This window comes from Echeneis naucrates, chromosome 6 (assembly GCF_900963305.1).
Source record: "Echeneis naucrates chromosome 6, fEcheNa1.1, whole genome shotgun sequence".
Classification (NCBI taxonomy): Eukaryota; Metazoa; Chordata; class Actinopteri; order Carangiformes; family Echeneidae; genus Echeneis; species Echeneis naucrates.
The window spans coordinates 12,253,158-12,267,928 of NC_042516.1; the positions used below are offsets into that span (position 1 = coordinate 12,253,158).

The window sequence follows — 14,771 nt, forward strand, 5'->3', positions numbered from 1 at the left end:
ACCGTAATTTCCAGATTATAAATCACTACTTTTTTCCACACACTTTGAACACTGCAGCTAATTTCTGGATTTTTACAGGTAACGAGCTTCATGCCACCAATACATTTAGCGTCACATCAGACCAACGAAATTACCGAAAAGGTCACAGTGGACCAATGAAATTGTTTGAATTAAATTAAACGCACCCACACTAAATTCTTCAGATCAGTCATTTATTTTGCGCTTCAGGCACACACCCTTATCATGGAAAACACACGAAGCAATGCATATGATGCAGCTTTCAAGTTAAAGTCGATCGATCTGTCGAATCTGTGTAACTGAATTCCTGCCATATGCCATTTCCTCCCATATTTCTGACACCTGCGGCTTATACACAAGTGCGGACGAATATGTACAAAACAGTTTTTCTCTTAAGATTTAGTGGGTGCAGCTTGTATTCAGGTGCGCTCTACAGTCCAGAAATTACGGTACCTGTTTATAGAGAATGGTGTGATAGATCGAATAAGTGTGGCCACAGCTCCCACTTTAGCTGCCACAGAAGCACCAAAAGCGCGGTAAGCCACTGTCTCCCCATAGCTGACAAATGGCTGGTTAAAGACCACAATCTTTCCTACAGCTTCGCTGCTTCTCTGTTTCAGTTCCTCGAAAGACCGAACGACCAACACTTCTGCCTTAATACCTGTAAAGATAACAGGCACAACAAGGAGTGAGAAGGAGAGGCAGACAGATAGCGGTTTTTCATCATAAACATGTTTTTGCATAGTAATGACATTTACCTTCAGGTGATGTTCCAACACTGCTACCCAGTCCCAATATAGCCAGACTTTTAACCCTTGGCACAAGCATTTCCGCACTCTCCTTCCCTCTTACCCAGTGTGGGATTTTGACAGGCTCTGGAGTAAAAAAAACACACAAGGGGATGCAAGGACAACATACTACTTACATTCAGAAGAGAATATCTTCATTTCTAATAATTTGTATCAAGTGAGGCAGATGATGAGGCATACTCACCCAGATGGACATCCAACCCATCCTGCGTCATAGCATTGTACATGTATTTAATAGCCATCTCTAAGTTGTGTGATCCACTGACACGGTTCCCTATAGTGTCTGTAAAGTCAGCCAGCCGTCTGTAAGACCGATTCTGAGCAACACCAAATACAGCCAAGTCAATGATCTGTTTTGCCACATCAGCATAGCCTGCTACCTCCACTGCGATATCTGAAGCTGGAAACACACACAAATAAGGTAGGGTTTCATTCTGAACTCTTTCTCAAGAAGAATCTACTAAGTGTGTTAAGAGCTAAGATTAAATACTTATATCCAACATGATCTATAAATGCAGAAGTGGACAGAGTACACAACTTGACTACTTGAGTAAAAGTACAGATATTCCTTGTCAAATATTACTCCAATACAAGTAAAAGTAGCTTAGCCAAAATATTACGTAAGAAAAAGTAAAGTAAAAGTAAAAAAAATTACTGAAGTATCAAAAAGAAAAAAATATGACGTTTCCTGCTCCAACACACCTGATCATCAAGCTCTGCTGAGGTCTGATCAGGAGTCACTCCTTTGAATCAGGTGTGTTGGAGCAGGAAACATCCAGGATCTCTGGTCTAATCTCTAATCTCTCTGGAGGGGGGTCGGTCCAGTCTCTCATCTGTACAAAACATATTTTATATGGACACGATAAACACAGTCTCAAACTCCGGGGGGGTCTGGGGGTCCAGTCTCTGCTGGCTGTGCTGTGTGTTACTTCCTGATGCTGTCTCTACTATTCACCTTGATTAATAGACTGTCCTGTGTCCTCCATGTCTAATTCCTCCTCTGCTTCCTTTTATGGCAGTACTTTTTGTCATAGATGCAGGATGACGGCAAAAATGGAGCAGACAATTAGTGAGTTAAAGTCGTGGCTCCTCACTTTAGCTTAGCTAGCTCAGCTTATGCTAGTGTAGCTAGCTATAAAGCTAAGTCTCGTTTCACCTTAGTTGGACTCGTTGACGCTGGTAACCGTGGTAACTAGCAGTCCAGGCTAATTTCGCACACTCAGAGGAGGAGAGGCAGAGTAGGTGAACACATGGACCAACTTTATTCAGCTCTTTTCTTTCTTCAACATCACAACACAATACTTTTAGGAGTTTCATCACGCTGACTATAAAGCTACAGCTGGTGTTACTTCTCACACCATTCTCTGGAGAGAAATACATATACGCTTCTCTGCAAGCATACACACAACACAACATGGCTACGTGCTGACTACGTCACACATTACCCACAAGGCCACCTGCTTAAAGGGGAATGCTCAGGCCGGTCACACTGCGCAGCGGCCACGGGACGTGTGAATGAGAGAGTAAGGACCGGAATATGGAATGGGGGGTTTGATTCCCAGTGTGGGCACCTGAACATATCTAGGTTAATTGATATAAATGTATATGGTAATTTGCACAATAAGGAGGTCACGGGTTCGATTCTCAGTAGTGGCAGATGGTCAGTTGTTGAACAGTGATTGGGCTACAGCAAGGAAAAGCAGATAGTAGGCAGATGATAAACAGGACCAGAGAGAGGGTTCGATTTCCGGTGCGGGCAGCTGAACACAGCTAGGTTAATTGGTGACTTGGTTACAAGTAATGGACTGGGCTAATGCAAGATATAGGACCTAGACCAGACCAGACTAAACTAGACCGGTGACGGCACCCCTCCAGATACCGGACGAGACTAGACCAGATCAGGCCAGAGAATATGGACGAGGAAAAAACAGAACAAAGCACCCACAGTTATTTTGTAACATAATCTAACTGGTCAGCTCTAATGCTAACATCCATTAGCCTAGCTTGTATTAAAGCCCGATACAAAACGTCTTTGACAGAAACAGCTGAGTTTGGTAGCTCCATCAGAAAGAAGACACAGAGAGGAGAGACCTCCAGCTGCTGTCAGGTCACAGAGAAATTTAGAAAAGCACTCCACCGCTTCAGACACAGCAACACAGACAAGGACATTACTCATCCTGAATGTTTTTTTTTTTGTTTTGTGTGCAGAATGACTCACAGATTCAGCTGTGAGTGATGAGGAGTTGGACCGTTTTGTAAGTGATGTCTACAGAAGACATCCAAATGTTCATCTGAATGCAAGAGGTGTGTGTGTTAAAGGTAATGAAACGGCCATGATGTATAATGTAGAATGAGCCGATCATTATGGAGAAATAATCTGAGGTAGGATGAACATTGTAAAAAAATTACAATTAAAAACTATGAACAAGTAATGTTAGACTAGCGCAAAAGTAGCGAGTAACGAGAGCATCAATAGAAATGTAGTGAAGTAAAAAGTACAATATTTATCCAAATGTAGTGAAGTGAAAGTAAAAGTAAACCCCCCAAAATAATACTCAAGTAAAGTACAGATACTCAAAAACTGTACTGAAGTAGATTTACTTTGTTACTGTCCACCCCTGCATACATTATAAGGGAGGTATGGCATGTATTTTTAATCACTTAATTTTTGTATGACCTCTTTCATTATATCTAAAGAAAATACTAAAGGCAAACCAATTTTTCACATATAGGGTTATGTCATTTATGGATTTATCCATGTGCTGATCACAGGGGTACCTTTCTTTGCAGTATTATTGGATGCATCCTTGGCCACAACCCTTGAACTCAATGACCAAGCAGAGTGAGGATGAGAGTCACACAGGGAGGATAGCATGCAGAGAAAAATGAACAGGGAGGAGGGGAGGAGCAGTCCTCCCTCCGAGGCCATCTGTGAAAAACAGAAAAATATCAGTGTGATTATAGGGAATCACATGGAAGAATGTCAAATTAACACACATTTCACTGCATTGGGTACAACATTATCGCTAATTCAAACCCTTTAAATGGTAATCTGAATTTCTCTACAAAGTGCAGTTCACCAAGATTTCTAAACTTCATTCAAACTGAATGCTGTGCAGCAAATCTGACAGAGATGGCTTGAAAATATGGGATCTATCTGATTTGGTTCATTTTGACTAGACTTAGCTTCATCTCATGCTGACTATGGGGGACAAGTCAAGGTAACCACTTAAATTTCAATCACGACTAATGAACAAACAGCCTGAGTTCGACATTACAATAATAACACGGAATAATTCCGTGTTATATTTTCACTTATTTGTTTTTATGAGACACCTGACGTCAGAGAGACACAGTTGTAGGAGACGAGGAAAAAATGTTAGAGTCACAATTATACTAAAACATGTATTAATATGTTTAAATAACTCAAACACATACCCTTCAGGTCGAGCTCGCCTGGAAACACGGACTTTGTGAAGAAGTGAGAGAGATGAAGATGCGAGCTGAACAACCGGAAGACAACAACAGCTGCCGAGCGCGCGCGGTTTCAACGTAACGAAGCTCCACCTCCGGTTACTCTGTTTTCACAATAAAAGCGCTATCGTGTATCGATTAAAAATGCTTTAAACAAACATATGAACAAAGAGGACATATAACAATGGTTAAAAAACGGATCGAAAGTTCGAGGATGAAATTATGTATTGTTTACTGTAATAACGACGACAGCAATACAAAGTTTTGTTTAGTACTATTATTTTGAACTTGAGCTGCATTATAATGTTTATATTATTTGTATATGTACATACATATATTTGATATATAACTGCCAGTTTTGAGACCTAGCAAAAGATACTTGTCATATATTTAGACAAAGTAAATTTACTTTAATCATTTTCAATGGTCTGCAAACAAAATTGGAGAGAGGCTGTCTACCTCAGCAGATAAAATTTAGCAGTGTGATTGCATTGTATCCACACTGTCAAATCATCCCTCTGCTCCAAACCCTATACCACTAATCCTTCGCAGTAATTGGCATTCACTATAATCAGCCTGAGAAGGATCAGATTCATGCTTAACTAATTATTCTTTTCCATTTTTTTTAGAAGTTTTAAGAAACCCAGTGTTTCCTGCTTCTCCACCAACAATCACTGTTTCACCATTTCCTCTGCCATTTGTGTTTTCCTTCAGGCTGTAGAAAACATCGGACCATTGGGCCCCAAGAAGTGGTTTAACAATGTGGTTTGTATAATTCCCCCCCCCCGACTTACATTTTACTGGCATTTACTACCATTTATTTCTTGAGGTCAGTAGGAAAATTCATTACAAACTGGGTTAAGTCAGAGCTTAAGCTGAGTGACACATTGAACCTCTGTAGAATCAGTGAGACACCTGCAGAAGAATTTGGTTTCTGATATGGTCTGTTCTGATACTTTTCTTTTGTTTTTCTACAGTGAAAACACAATTCTGACAGTAAAATTACATTTTAAAACAAAGAGCTTCCACATTACTGTGTAGATATGTACAATTATTACAATGAGCAGCAAGACTTCAGATTGTCGGTGACATTGAGCAAAAAGGAGAAATGATTGCTAAAAAATGTAAGAGGGACAGGGAGTTGCTGGACATTAACACACATACTGTTAAGTGAATCTGTCTTGATTAGATAAGTTTTTAGGGCCTAACTAGACGAAACACAGATGAAAGGAGGTTCCCACCTGATGACCCCAAAGACATGATAGTTATCACCGCTCACTGGCCTAGTTGGATATTATCTGTAGGGCACATAGAGCAGGGCGAAAGTTTGTTGCTAGGAAGGTAATCACTGAGTCTGGTCCATTTATTGTCGCACAAGTTTCTTGTGTTTTCTCTAAATTACAAGAGCAAAGAAGGAATGTACAATATATTTCGACCCATGGCCCAAGCAAGAAAAATGAAAGAAAAAAAAACAAAAAAAAAACATTGCATTAAGCCACATCTTTTATTTATCAGTAAACCGCATAAGCTATACCTTTTCAGCAACATAGGCCTCCTCCATAAACTCCATGACTTTGGTAATTTTTTTTTTGGTCCTCACCATGAGTAGGTGGTTTGTTAACTTGAGGTTGAAGTCAACTTATATTCAACTTAGAAAAAAAAAATATATACACAAAAACTAAGCAGTAAGTACAAAGAGGCTTCATCCATGAGTGACTACCATGCAATCCAAATTTAATCGCTGACCTATTAAGTTGGACTGTTGTCTAAGCAAATATAAATTAATACATAAATTATTGCATCATCAATATATTGCATAAACACTCAGAGATCCAATAGACAGGTTACTGTGTGTCATATCTGATGGATTGTCAAGTGGTGACCAAATGTCTTACTAAAAGTTATGTTGGACATTTCTGCTGATGGTGCAAACAGAAATGTTTGATTTTCCCAGACCACAGTGGCACTGTGCAGTCAAACCCAAAAATATTCCAGATGTAGTTCTGTACAACTGAGTTCAAAGCATGACATAAATACTGCAAGTGAATGTAGACAATGAATTGCAAGGCACTAGAGAATCATGTGGCCAACAAATAGCGCATTTTCAACAGTAAATTACAGGAAAACCTTACGAAAAAATGGCCATGACAATCAACTGCCTACACCGATTTAATTTCTTATCTTATCAAACTAGAGAGCAACAAACTCAATAAACAAAAGCAATAATCAATAGTCAATGTCATTATGATGAGAATGTATGTGTGAATGGCAAGTTTACTATCAATAGCGCTTCAAGAAATTTCTCTGCCATGTCAATAAGAGGCTGACGGGAAAAATACTCTCCTTTGATCCATAATAAGCAGTAGGTAGTTAGATAAAATATCGTAGAGTCAACACACAGCTCAAATACCCAATATTTTCACTAAAATCTAAAAGTAGTAAAAATTAGGCGGCGTCAGAACACCACCCTGTTGTCATAGCTGTTAATGGTATTCTTACTGAAGCTCTATAAGACATCATACTCCTTTGGTTGACTAATTAAGGTAAAGACTGAGAATTTAGTGTTTAAAACCTGAGATTCTTTGGACTAACATCGTAACCATTGGAGTTCAAAACCCCCACTGGGTTACACTACTTATTATAGTTAAGAATTAGACATCTGTAAATGACTGCATTTTCAGCCTCCAAACTTGTTGCATGAATAAACACTGACACTGAACTGTTGAAACATAAATGCTCTAATTGTGTGTTTAACGTCAAACCCACCATTAGAGCTGCATAGTCGACAGTGAGACAGGAATGTCCTTTGGCTCTTATCAGATGAGATTGGTCACTTCAATGGCTTGTGAATTATAGTCATTAACCTTGGCTCAACCTTGTTAATTCTGTCCCATGCTTTGCTGCACCTAACCAATAACGGCAAAAAATTTATCGATGTCGGACAGATGTAAGGTAAGGGATTTTGAGCTGAATTTTGAGCTACCCAGAGACTGAAATCTCTTTTAAAATGGTTCACAGAAATATTCTCTCTTAATATGCAATACATTAAAAAGGTACTAAAAAAAAATATATATATATCGAACAACAAATAAGGCACATTTTTTTGGTCAGTTCTGTAAATGTGAAAGCTAAGAGAAACTAAAAAACCAAAATATGTACCTCCAGAGTAACAAAATCTCTCGTTTCAATACTGGACAACAAAATGATATACATATTCATTACGAATGACCAAAAAAAAAAAAAAAAAAAAAAAAAAATCGAATTTAAGTCTGACAGGAAATGAGATGTGACGGTATATGATGTAAAGGAAACAGCATGTGATGATTCTTCCCACATGTAGCTGTTTCATTTCACGGCATTCCTTCCTCATGCTGTTGTGTTGGCAATATTTAGCTCTACTAGAGGGAACATTTGAGTTGTATATAGTGCAAAACCAAGTCCAGCCCTGTGTGGTTACCTTTAAGAAGTAATATGGGTTTAAAGGCACTATGTTATCATCACTTAAAATTTGATTATTTTCCTGGACTATAATGGAACTAAATTTGAATAAAAGAATCTATTCTTTATCCAAATTTAGGATGTGTATTCAAAGTTCCCCCCTCAGGATGGGGTAATAAGAGTGTTGAAATAGTCTTATTTGGTCTCTGATGACCTCTTCTTCACAAAAAAGGAACATTAAATGGAGAAAAACATAAAAAGGATGGAGCAGCATAGGAAAGATTAAAGAAAAAGATCTAAGGAGCACTGAAGAAGAGCAAACTTCAACAAATGGAATCATCTTCAGCTGTTTATAGATCCATTCTCAGCCTTGACTGGCAAATGACAGATTCCACTCAAAGTCACAATTTTTTTTTTGTTCAGGCGTAAAATTCTTTGGTAGGTGCTTTGTGATAGGCTGTTGATGAAAGTTTGGTGTCTCCAAGCTCGTAGCTACCTTCATCCTTCTTCTTCATGCGGTAGCCAAGGAGGAGGAGGAGGAAAACGGCACAGAGGAATCCAATTACTCCACAAGCTATCACAGCTACAGAAGACATAAGGGAATAGTTAATAATTTTAAATGTTATATATAAAATTATTATTATTATTATTATTATTATTTATTTTTTGCATGTTCAGTGTTGAAATTTTTGGCAAAATTATGACCAACACTGAACAACACTCTAAAAAGTACTTTAAAAAGGGCAATTAACTTTAAAAGTATAAGAATTAATAGATCAAATGGGTCTAATAATCCATCTTAATCTTGATATTCTAAAAGTGATTTATGGAAATTAGTTCTTACCTGCCAGAACTTCTGTCCTCTTCCATAAATTCTCCGAGGATACCTCTTTAGGAGAGTCCATCTCATATATCCTTCCTTGACCATTTGCTTCAGCAGCATTGCCAAAATTCTCTTCAGCCAAAACCATTTCTTTATCTTTAGATGTTGAGACACCCAACTTATCCAGAGTGGTGTCCTCACTGGTATCTTTGGTTACACTGACATCGCTACTGAATCCGACTGTGGTGGTCTTGCTAGGAGGCATGCTGGTGGAACTAGGGATGGTTGTCTTTACAATCCAGTCGTCTGTTGGGCCAATACTTGGCTGGTGAAAACAAAATATAAATGAAATTAAAAGCAGAAAGCATTGGAAGGAAAATGTGGTGTAAGAGCCCTAATGTGTGAAGCTAATGTAGTTTGAAATTTTTTATTTACCACCATTTACAGTGTGATGTGGATGTTGGAGATCAGTTTTACAGACTTACATGTTGCATTAAAAAAAAAACAAAAAAAAAAACCCACACACACACACACACACACACACACACACACACACACACACACACACACACACCACAACAACTTTATGTTACACAATATTACTAACATTAGACTGAGAAGAACTTTAGTAAAGGGTTGTTCTACCTCTTCTTCCTCTTTATCTCCATCAGGGAATATGCTTGGTAGTGCTGCTGCTGCTGTGGTTGATGGGTTTTGAGGAGAGTAGGCTGTTGACTTTGGCTGAACTGGAATCACGTCTTCTATGAATGTGGTCTCAGATAAGTTGAGGAACCGTCTGTATAACTCTTCTTTATCTGCTATAAACAAAGAGAGAAAGAAGAGTGACTTTTTTTTCTCCAACTTGGCACAAAATACACTTGAGTAAAACAAAAAGTGTTTTGTCTTTTAATCATGTACCCAACAGCCTAATGTTGGGCTGATGTCTTAAATGTGCTCAGAGGATCTTAATTAACCAGTTTTGTTACATGTACAAGGAATGTAATCTGTGAGAATTTACATGACCGCATCATACCATATTGAAGCTTTATGTTGGGATCAATCTGGATACTCAAAAGGTACTTAATGTTCCAACACATTATCCGGTGTTGCATAAAGGTGAGTCATTTACAATAAAGGCAGAAATTATCAGACATCTGTGGGCTTGCAATAAAATCTCACCTGGTTGACTTCACATCACCTCAGGCCAAACATCTGGCGCAGAGACGACACTTCCATGCCTGAATTTACAAGTACTTGCAACTACGACATGTATTGCTCATTGACACTGTTGTGCGAGTGAATAGATAGATGAAGACACAGCATATAACGGATCAGGGAAACTTTTGGACTGCTTGTAAGGTAGTTTCCATGTCAGCATGTTATCTGAGTGTCAGGGAGGTCATAATCATGAAGTTCCATAATGTACAATTTCTACACATCTTTGCGTTCCTTCTATGACATAAAAATACATTGCTTTTGTGAAACCCTGATTTCTATATTCAGTGCAAATAATCATTTTAAAGTAATTCATTGCTGAAGTTCAAAAACAATCACTGTACCAAAATCTCCAGATCCTGAGCCTGAGCCATCTCTGCCATCTTCATCATCAATAGGGAGGTCACCTGATGTTTGGCCCTCTATGTACAGGTCATCTGTTGTAAATGGTGATTGGGAGGAGACCAAAAGCTTGGGGAGGGGGAAATACAGCCAAATTATTTATTTATTATGATAGTAGCCTGATAGAAATAATACCAAAAACAAAAAGGTGGGAGGGAGACAAATCCAATTCATTCACACATGCAAAATTCCTTCCCTCTAATTGAAAACATGTGAACATCTCTACAGTCCTGTGGTAAGACAATACTTCTCACAACCAATGGCCTATGCTGGACAAATATGTAGCATATAGTATTCACTGTTGGCTGGAATTTTAACCACTGTGTGTATTTAATCTATACTGTAGCATGCACAGTAGATCGAGGCTGGTTTTTTGTTCCTTTCATGTGTTGTGGCAGTAATTTGTGAAGCTTCACAGAGCCAGACAGCAGAGATCAGTGTTGTATGTGTGTGTGGGTGTCTGTGTATTAGGAATAGATAGAGCAGCTTCAAAAGACACTATACAGATCTGATGCAGACATACATGTGGAAAAATTATTTAATATATTCCCATCAATCAGTCAGTCACCAAAGGAGTGTGATGAAAGCCGAGCACTTGTGTCTCTCTTCATATAAAGTCTTGTCTGTATACAAGCAGACACCAGATAATTTCAGACAGAAGGTAACAAACTCAGGCAGACTAGAGACATGCTAATGAAGAAATCTGATAATGACTGAAGTTTAAAAAAGAGGAATGGCTCTGCAGATGTTGGTATTAACACACAGACAGCGACATACACACAGCAGTGGATGAATATGGCCCATTGAGACCTGAAGTATGTCTGGTATGTATACTATGCCTCCACTAACACAGGTGCTGTGAGGGAGAAAGGAGGGAGCCTAAGGAAAAGGAAGGAATGACAGGGACAGTACAGCGTCTTTCTGGTTAAACAGGTGTGAGAGGAGGTGTGTGACAAAGTTTAGCGTTTTGTCTTCTACAGCAATAAAAATTCACATTTTAATTCATGTGAAAAGTATAAATGAATTCTTAAAATGCAAGTTTTCTCATGCCGATGCAAATTTTCATTTGGCAACAAACCCATACTTATCTAGAGGCAAAACTGTAACTGTAACACTACAAACAAAATCAGTTAGTAAGCAATAAGGCTACTGAATGTAGAGCCAGTGTTTCTACATTGGCAAAGGGCATAATTACAGTAAAACAAGCCTGGATTCAGAAGTGTTTCATTCTCTAATCAATTACTTAGTCAAAAAAAAAAAAAAAAAATTACATAAGCAAGCATCTATTAGGCCTATTTTTATCTTATCAAACTAGATCAAGATTGAAGACAAACTCTTTAGCTTATTTTCAATTACAATGCTTATGATCTCTTAAGTTTCTCAGAGTGGCAATGTAACAACGTAACAAGAAATATAGAGGGACAAAATTATGAGACAAAACAGATGTTTACACTGTGGGAAACCAGGCCAAACAGAAAATCTACATCATTTTTCAAAGGACAGTAAGGTCTCATAATACCAAGACTGACTGAAATAACAGACATGGTTCTCGCATTCCTGCTATTTTCAGCCAAGGATTACAAAAGCAGATGCTGTCAAAATTAAATACACACACTGAGAGAAACACACAGACACACTCAACCAGAAATGCAAGTGTGATGTCCACCTACCACATAAAATTTTTTAATTAAGAGAGATTAAAGTTAAAAAGAAAGCTGTTTATCCTCAAGTCTACATTGACTAATTTGTTCTAGTAAAGGAGAAACGCCATGTACACACTAAAAATGGACACAATTAATTTTTAACCACAACAAAGTAAGACCACAAATAAGACACTCTGTGACCTCAGGTGCTGTTGAACGGATGGATGTTTGCTGGATAATTGACTTAAATTATTGTATATCAAAATTACTAAAGTCTCATTTGCTTATTGTCTAACTGATCACACACACACACACTTTTTTAATTATGTGCTGACAATTATTAATCTCAAACATTATGAAATGGAAGTCAATGCAGTTGGCTAAAAAGTGAGGTTGTGTAACAGCCAAAACACACAGAAACCTGTCATCACCATCTGCACAGCAGCAGCATCACACAACCCTGTGTTCAGGAGGGTGGATGTTTGTGGATGAAGGCAATGAAGTCTAGATGTAGTCTTTTAAGAGCAGTTACTGTCTACAAGTCCATCAAAGGCAAAATTACTTGTCAATTTCAAAACAGGAAACCAAATTTGTGGGGAGGGGGGTAGACGATATATAAAACAAAGAAAGGTGTGGACATGATTTTTTAGGACCGTGGAGAAACAATTTCTCCAAATTCAAACAGAAAATTGCATCTAGTTTGGTCTTGACTGGCATTTCCCCATATAAAATCTTAGTCAGCACTTTTTCCAAAGCTCTTGAGGTCTAACTTTGACAATGGTGTGAAAATCCCTAAAGAAATGCTGAGACTGAAAGACAAAAATTAAAAGTTGAAAATTGAAATTAAAAAAAATGCAAGAAAAAGTGAAACATCACAGAGGCCAATCAGATGATCCAATCCTCCTTTCATTTCGACAGCACTAATATATTGTGACTAACACTGTGCTGCTGAACAGAGAATGTGGAGCCCCTCTGAATAATTTATTTACCATACATTTGTAATTTGGTCTTCCTGTCATAAGTTCAGAAACACTGAAAATAATCATGAATAATAATGAAAGCTGGTGTTGCGCTCTTCCTTTTGCCTTTTCTGGTTGAACGGATGTGTCCCACGTAGTTTTCAGCTTGCCTGGACTAGCCCAGTGGGACTCACTGTGAGTCATCCATGCAGAAAATGACACAACTAGTAGCTCACAAACTGTCATGGGCAGAAGGCTTCTTTGTACTGTCATTTGTCATATGACAGTAACATGGCTTACTGACTAAGGCCCAATTCTTTATCCAACTGTCATAATCAGAGAAAGAGACAGTTTGGATATATGATGCAATCGGTCACACCCAGCAATTTCAGATCAAAGTGCATGTATTAGAGGTATGAAGTGAGTATTAAGCCAGTGTGCGCTTGCTCCTCGGTTCCCGCTACAAAACATCCACAAACATCCATTTCTCAATATACAGATCACAAATCTTAAAAATCAATTATCCATGGAGAGGTGTCATAGCTCCCTGCATGTCATTTGGAAATTTTACGGTCAATAAATCAATCAGCAAGGAAATTTTTGTTCCCCCCTGCCAAATATTTTGACATTGTTCAGAGCTCTGGTTTAGCCTGTCATTTCCAGTTTTATACACAGACGAAAAGAGGGTGGAAGACAGACAGTGTGTGTATATACACACACACAAACACGTGTGCGTGACACTCCAATTTCAATTAGAAAACACTGACATTTAAACAGTGGTTGTGAGAGAAACCCGGGCCAGGTCTGGAGGTTTTGGTTTAAATGTCAGAGCTGAGAGATGGATCTTTGGCTCTGACTGAACTTGACACCAACTGGACGCCTGGAATGGGTTTTAAACACACAGTGTGACACTAAGTATCAGCAAACCTCAAGTTACTGCATGAAACACACCTTTTGTGTAAACAGTGCATCTTCTTGGTCGATCCTATTTGCTTTAAAACGACCTGGCTGATCCAAACGCAGACCATTTTAATCACAGATTTTAAAACCTGCTGCTTGGACCAATTATCTAAAACGCGTCCTTGAAATAAAGAAACTCAAGCCGTGTTGGGTGCTTAACTTAATTTCATGTTGATTTTGGGTGAAACCTGAAAAGGAAACTGAATCACCTGAACACAATTAGACGTTAAGGTGGCGTGCGTCTTTTGAACGTTTCTTAACGGCTAACTGTTGCCTGAACCGCCTTAAAGAAAACTCAACATCTTTCGTTTTCCAGTCAAATGACGATCAGTTTTTCACATTACCGTCAACTACTTCACATTTAAAACAAAAATCGAAACAAAAGGATGCTTACTTTTTCACCGGTGATCCCGGTCGCCAACCCGATGAGGAACAACCACAGACTTCTCATCTTAACTTCCTAAGTTAGACGGCAGTTGTCGGAAAGAAAAAAACTGAAATGTGTGTCTTGAAATAATAGGTAATGTGTTTCAGCTGATTCCTGTCTGGTTTTGGTCTTCAGCGAACGGCTCCGGGACGCGGTGGGATGTTGAACTGCTTTGGAAAAGTTGTTTGGACTGGCCGTACAGCGTGGCTCCGCGATGACGTCAGCACGGCGTGACGTTGCTGAAGGAGGCAAGAGGCTGTGGGCGACTCTCAGCAGACAGAAATAGACAGAAACACACACGGACGCACTATAATCGGTTCCTCCACCATCCTACTCCATCCTAATTTAACGATAGCTCATCTGTTCTGCCACGGGTGGTAACTAAGTGTCTTTATTAATATTACCTTTATTTGTTGGAGAGAGACAATGTACATTAATGAACATTTTTAAATAAAATGTAAATGCACCCCAATTATACCTAAACGGCTAGTTTCCATTGACTCCAGAAGGAGCATGGCAATATAACCTGGTAGAAAAGCAATAATTACGATGAAAGCAAATCAGTGTTAGAGTTACAATACAGGTACACACACTGCCATTACC

At 38.6% G+C, this 14,771-nt stretch overlaps 2 protein-coding genes across 6 annotated transcripts in view; both read right to left on the reverse strand.

The window, feature by feature from the left end:
• The window catches only part of LOC115044404 (carboxypeptidase Q), a 21,215-nt gene extending 16,865 nt beyond the window's left edge, over nt 1-4,350 (reverse strand). For 2 of the 4 annotated variants that reach the window (XM_029503361.1, XM_029503360.1), the window contains exons 1-5: nt 4,266-4,350; nt 3,606-3,756; nt 1,012-1,227; nt 777-935; nt 472-679 (exon numbers count right to left, since the gene is read on the reverse strand). In XM_029503361.1, coding sequence (XP_029359221.1) covers nt 472-679; nt 777-935; nt 1,012-1,227; nt 3,606-3,756 — 734 coding nt within the window. In that variant the 5' untranslated portion in view covers nt 4,266-4,350. The remainder of the gene's footprint in view (nt 1-471; nt 680-776; nt 936-1,011; nt 1,228-3,605; nt 3,757-4,265) is intronic. The other 2 variants (XM_029503363.1, XM_029503362.1) reach the window with 2 other exon arrangements.
• Nucleotides 4,351-5,789: 1,439 nt separating this feature from the next.
• Nucleotides 5,790-14,352, reverse strand: LOC115045564 (syndecan-2-like). Of its 2 annotated transcripts, none has more exons than XM_029505316.1 (5): nt 14,136-14,352; nt 10,122-10,248; nt 9,208-9,377; nt 8,584-8,887; nt 5,790-8,322 (listed from the first exon to the last, which is right to left on the reverse strand). In XM_029505316.1, exons 1-5 carry the CDS (start codon nt 14,190-14,192, stop codon nt 8,159-8,161), a joined length of 822 nt encoding a protein of 273 aa, XP_029361176.1. In that variant the 5' UTR covers nt 14,193-14,352; the 3' UTR covers nt 5,790-8,158. The 2 variants fall into 2 exon arrangements, with proteins under 2 accessions (XP_029361176.1, XP_029361175.1); XM_029505315.1 differs by having other exon boundaries at nt 9,208-9,380.
• Between the last annotated feature and the right edge of the window lie 419 nt (nt 14,353-14,771).

Excerpts from the sequence above, each read along its gene's own strand:
- LOC115045564 (XM_029505315.1), bottom strand. The coding sequence starts at position 14,192 with ATGAGAAGTCTGTGGTTGTTCCTCATCGGGTTGGCGACCGGGATCACC. Across the intron at positions 10,249-14,135 it reads CCGGGATCACCGGTGAAAAA|CTTTTGGTCTCCTCCCAATC; the intron begins GTAAGCATCCTT and ends CCCCTCCCCAAG. Across the intron at positions 9,381-10,121 it reads CTCAGGATCTGGAGATTTTG|CAGATAAAGAAGAGTTATAC; the intron begins GTACAGTGATTG and ends CTTTGTTTATAG.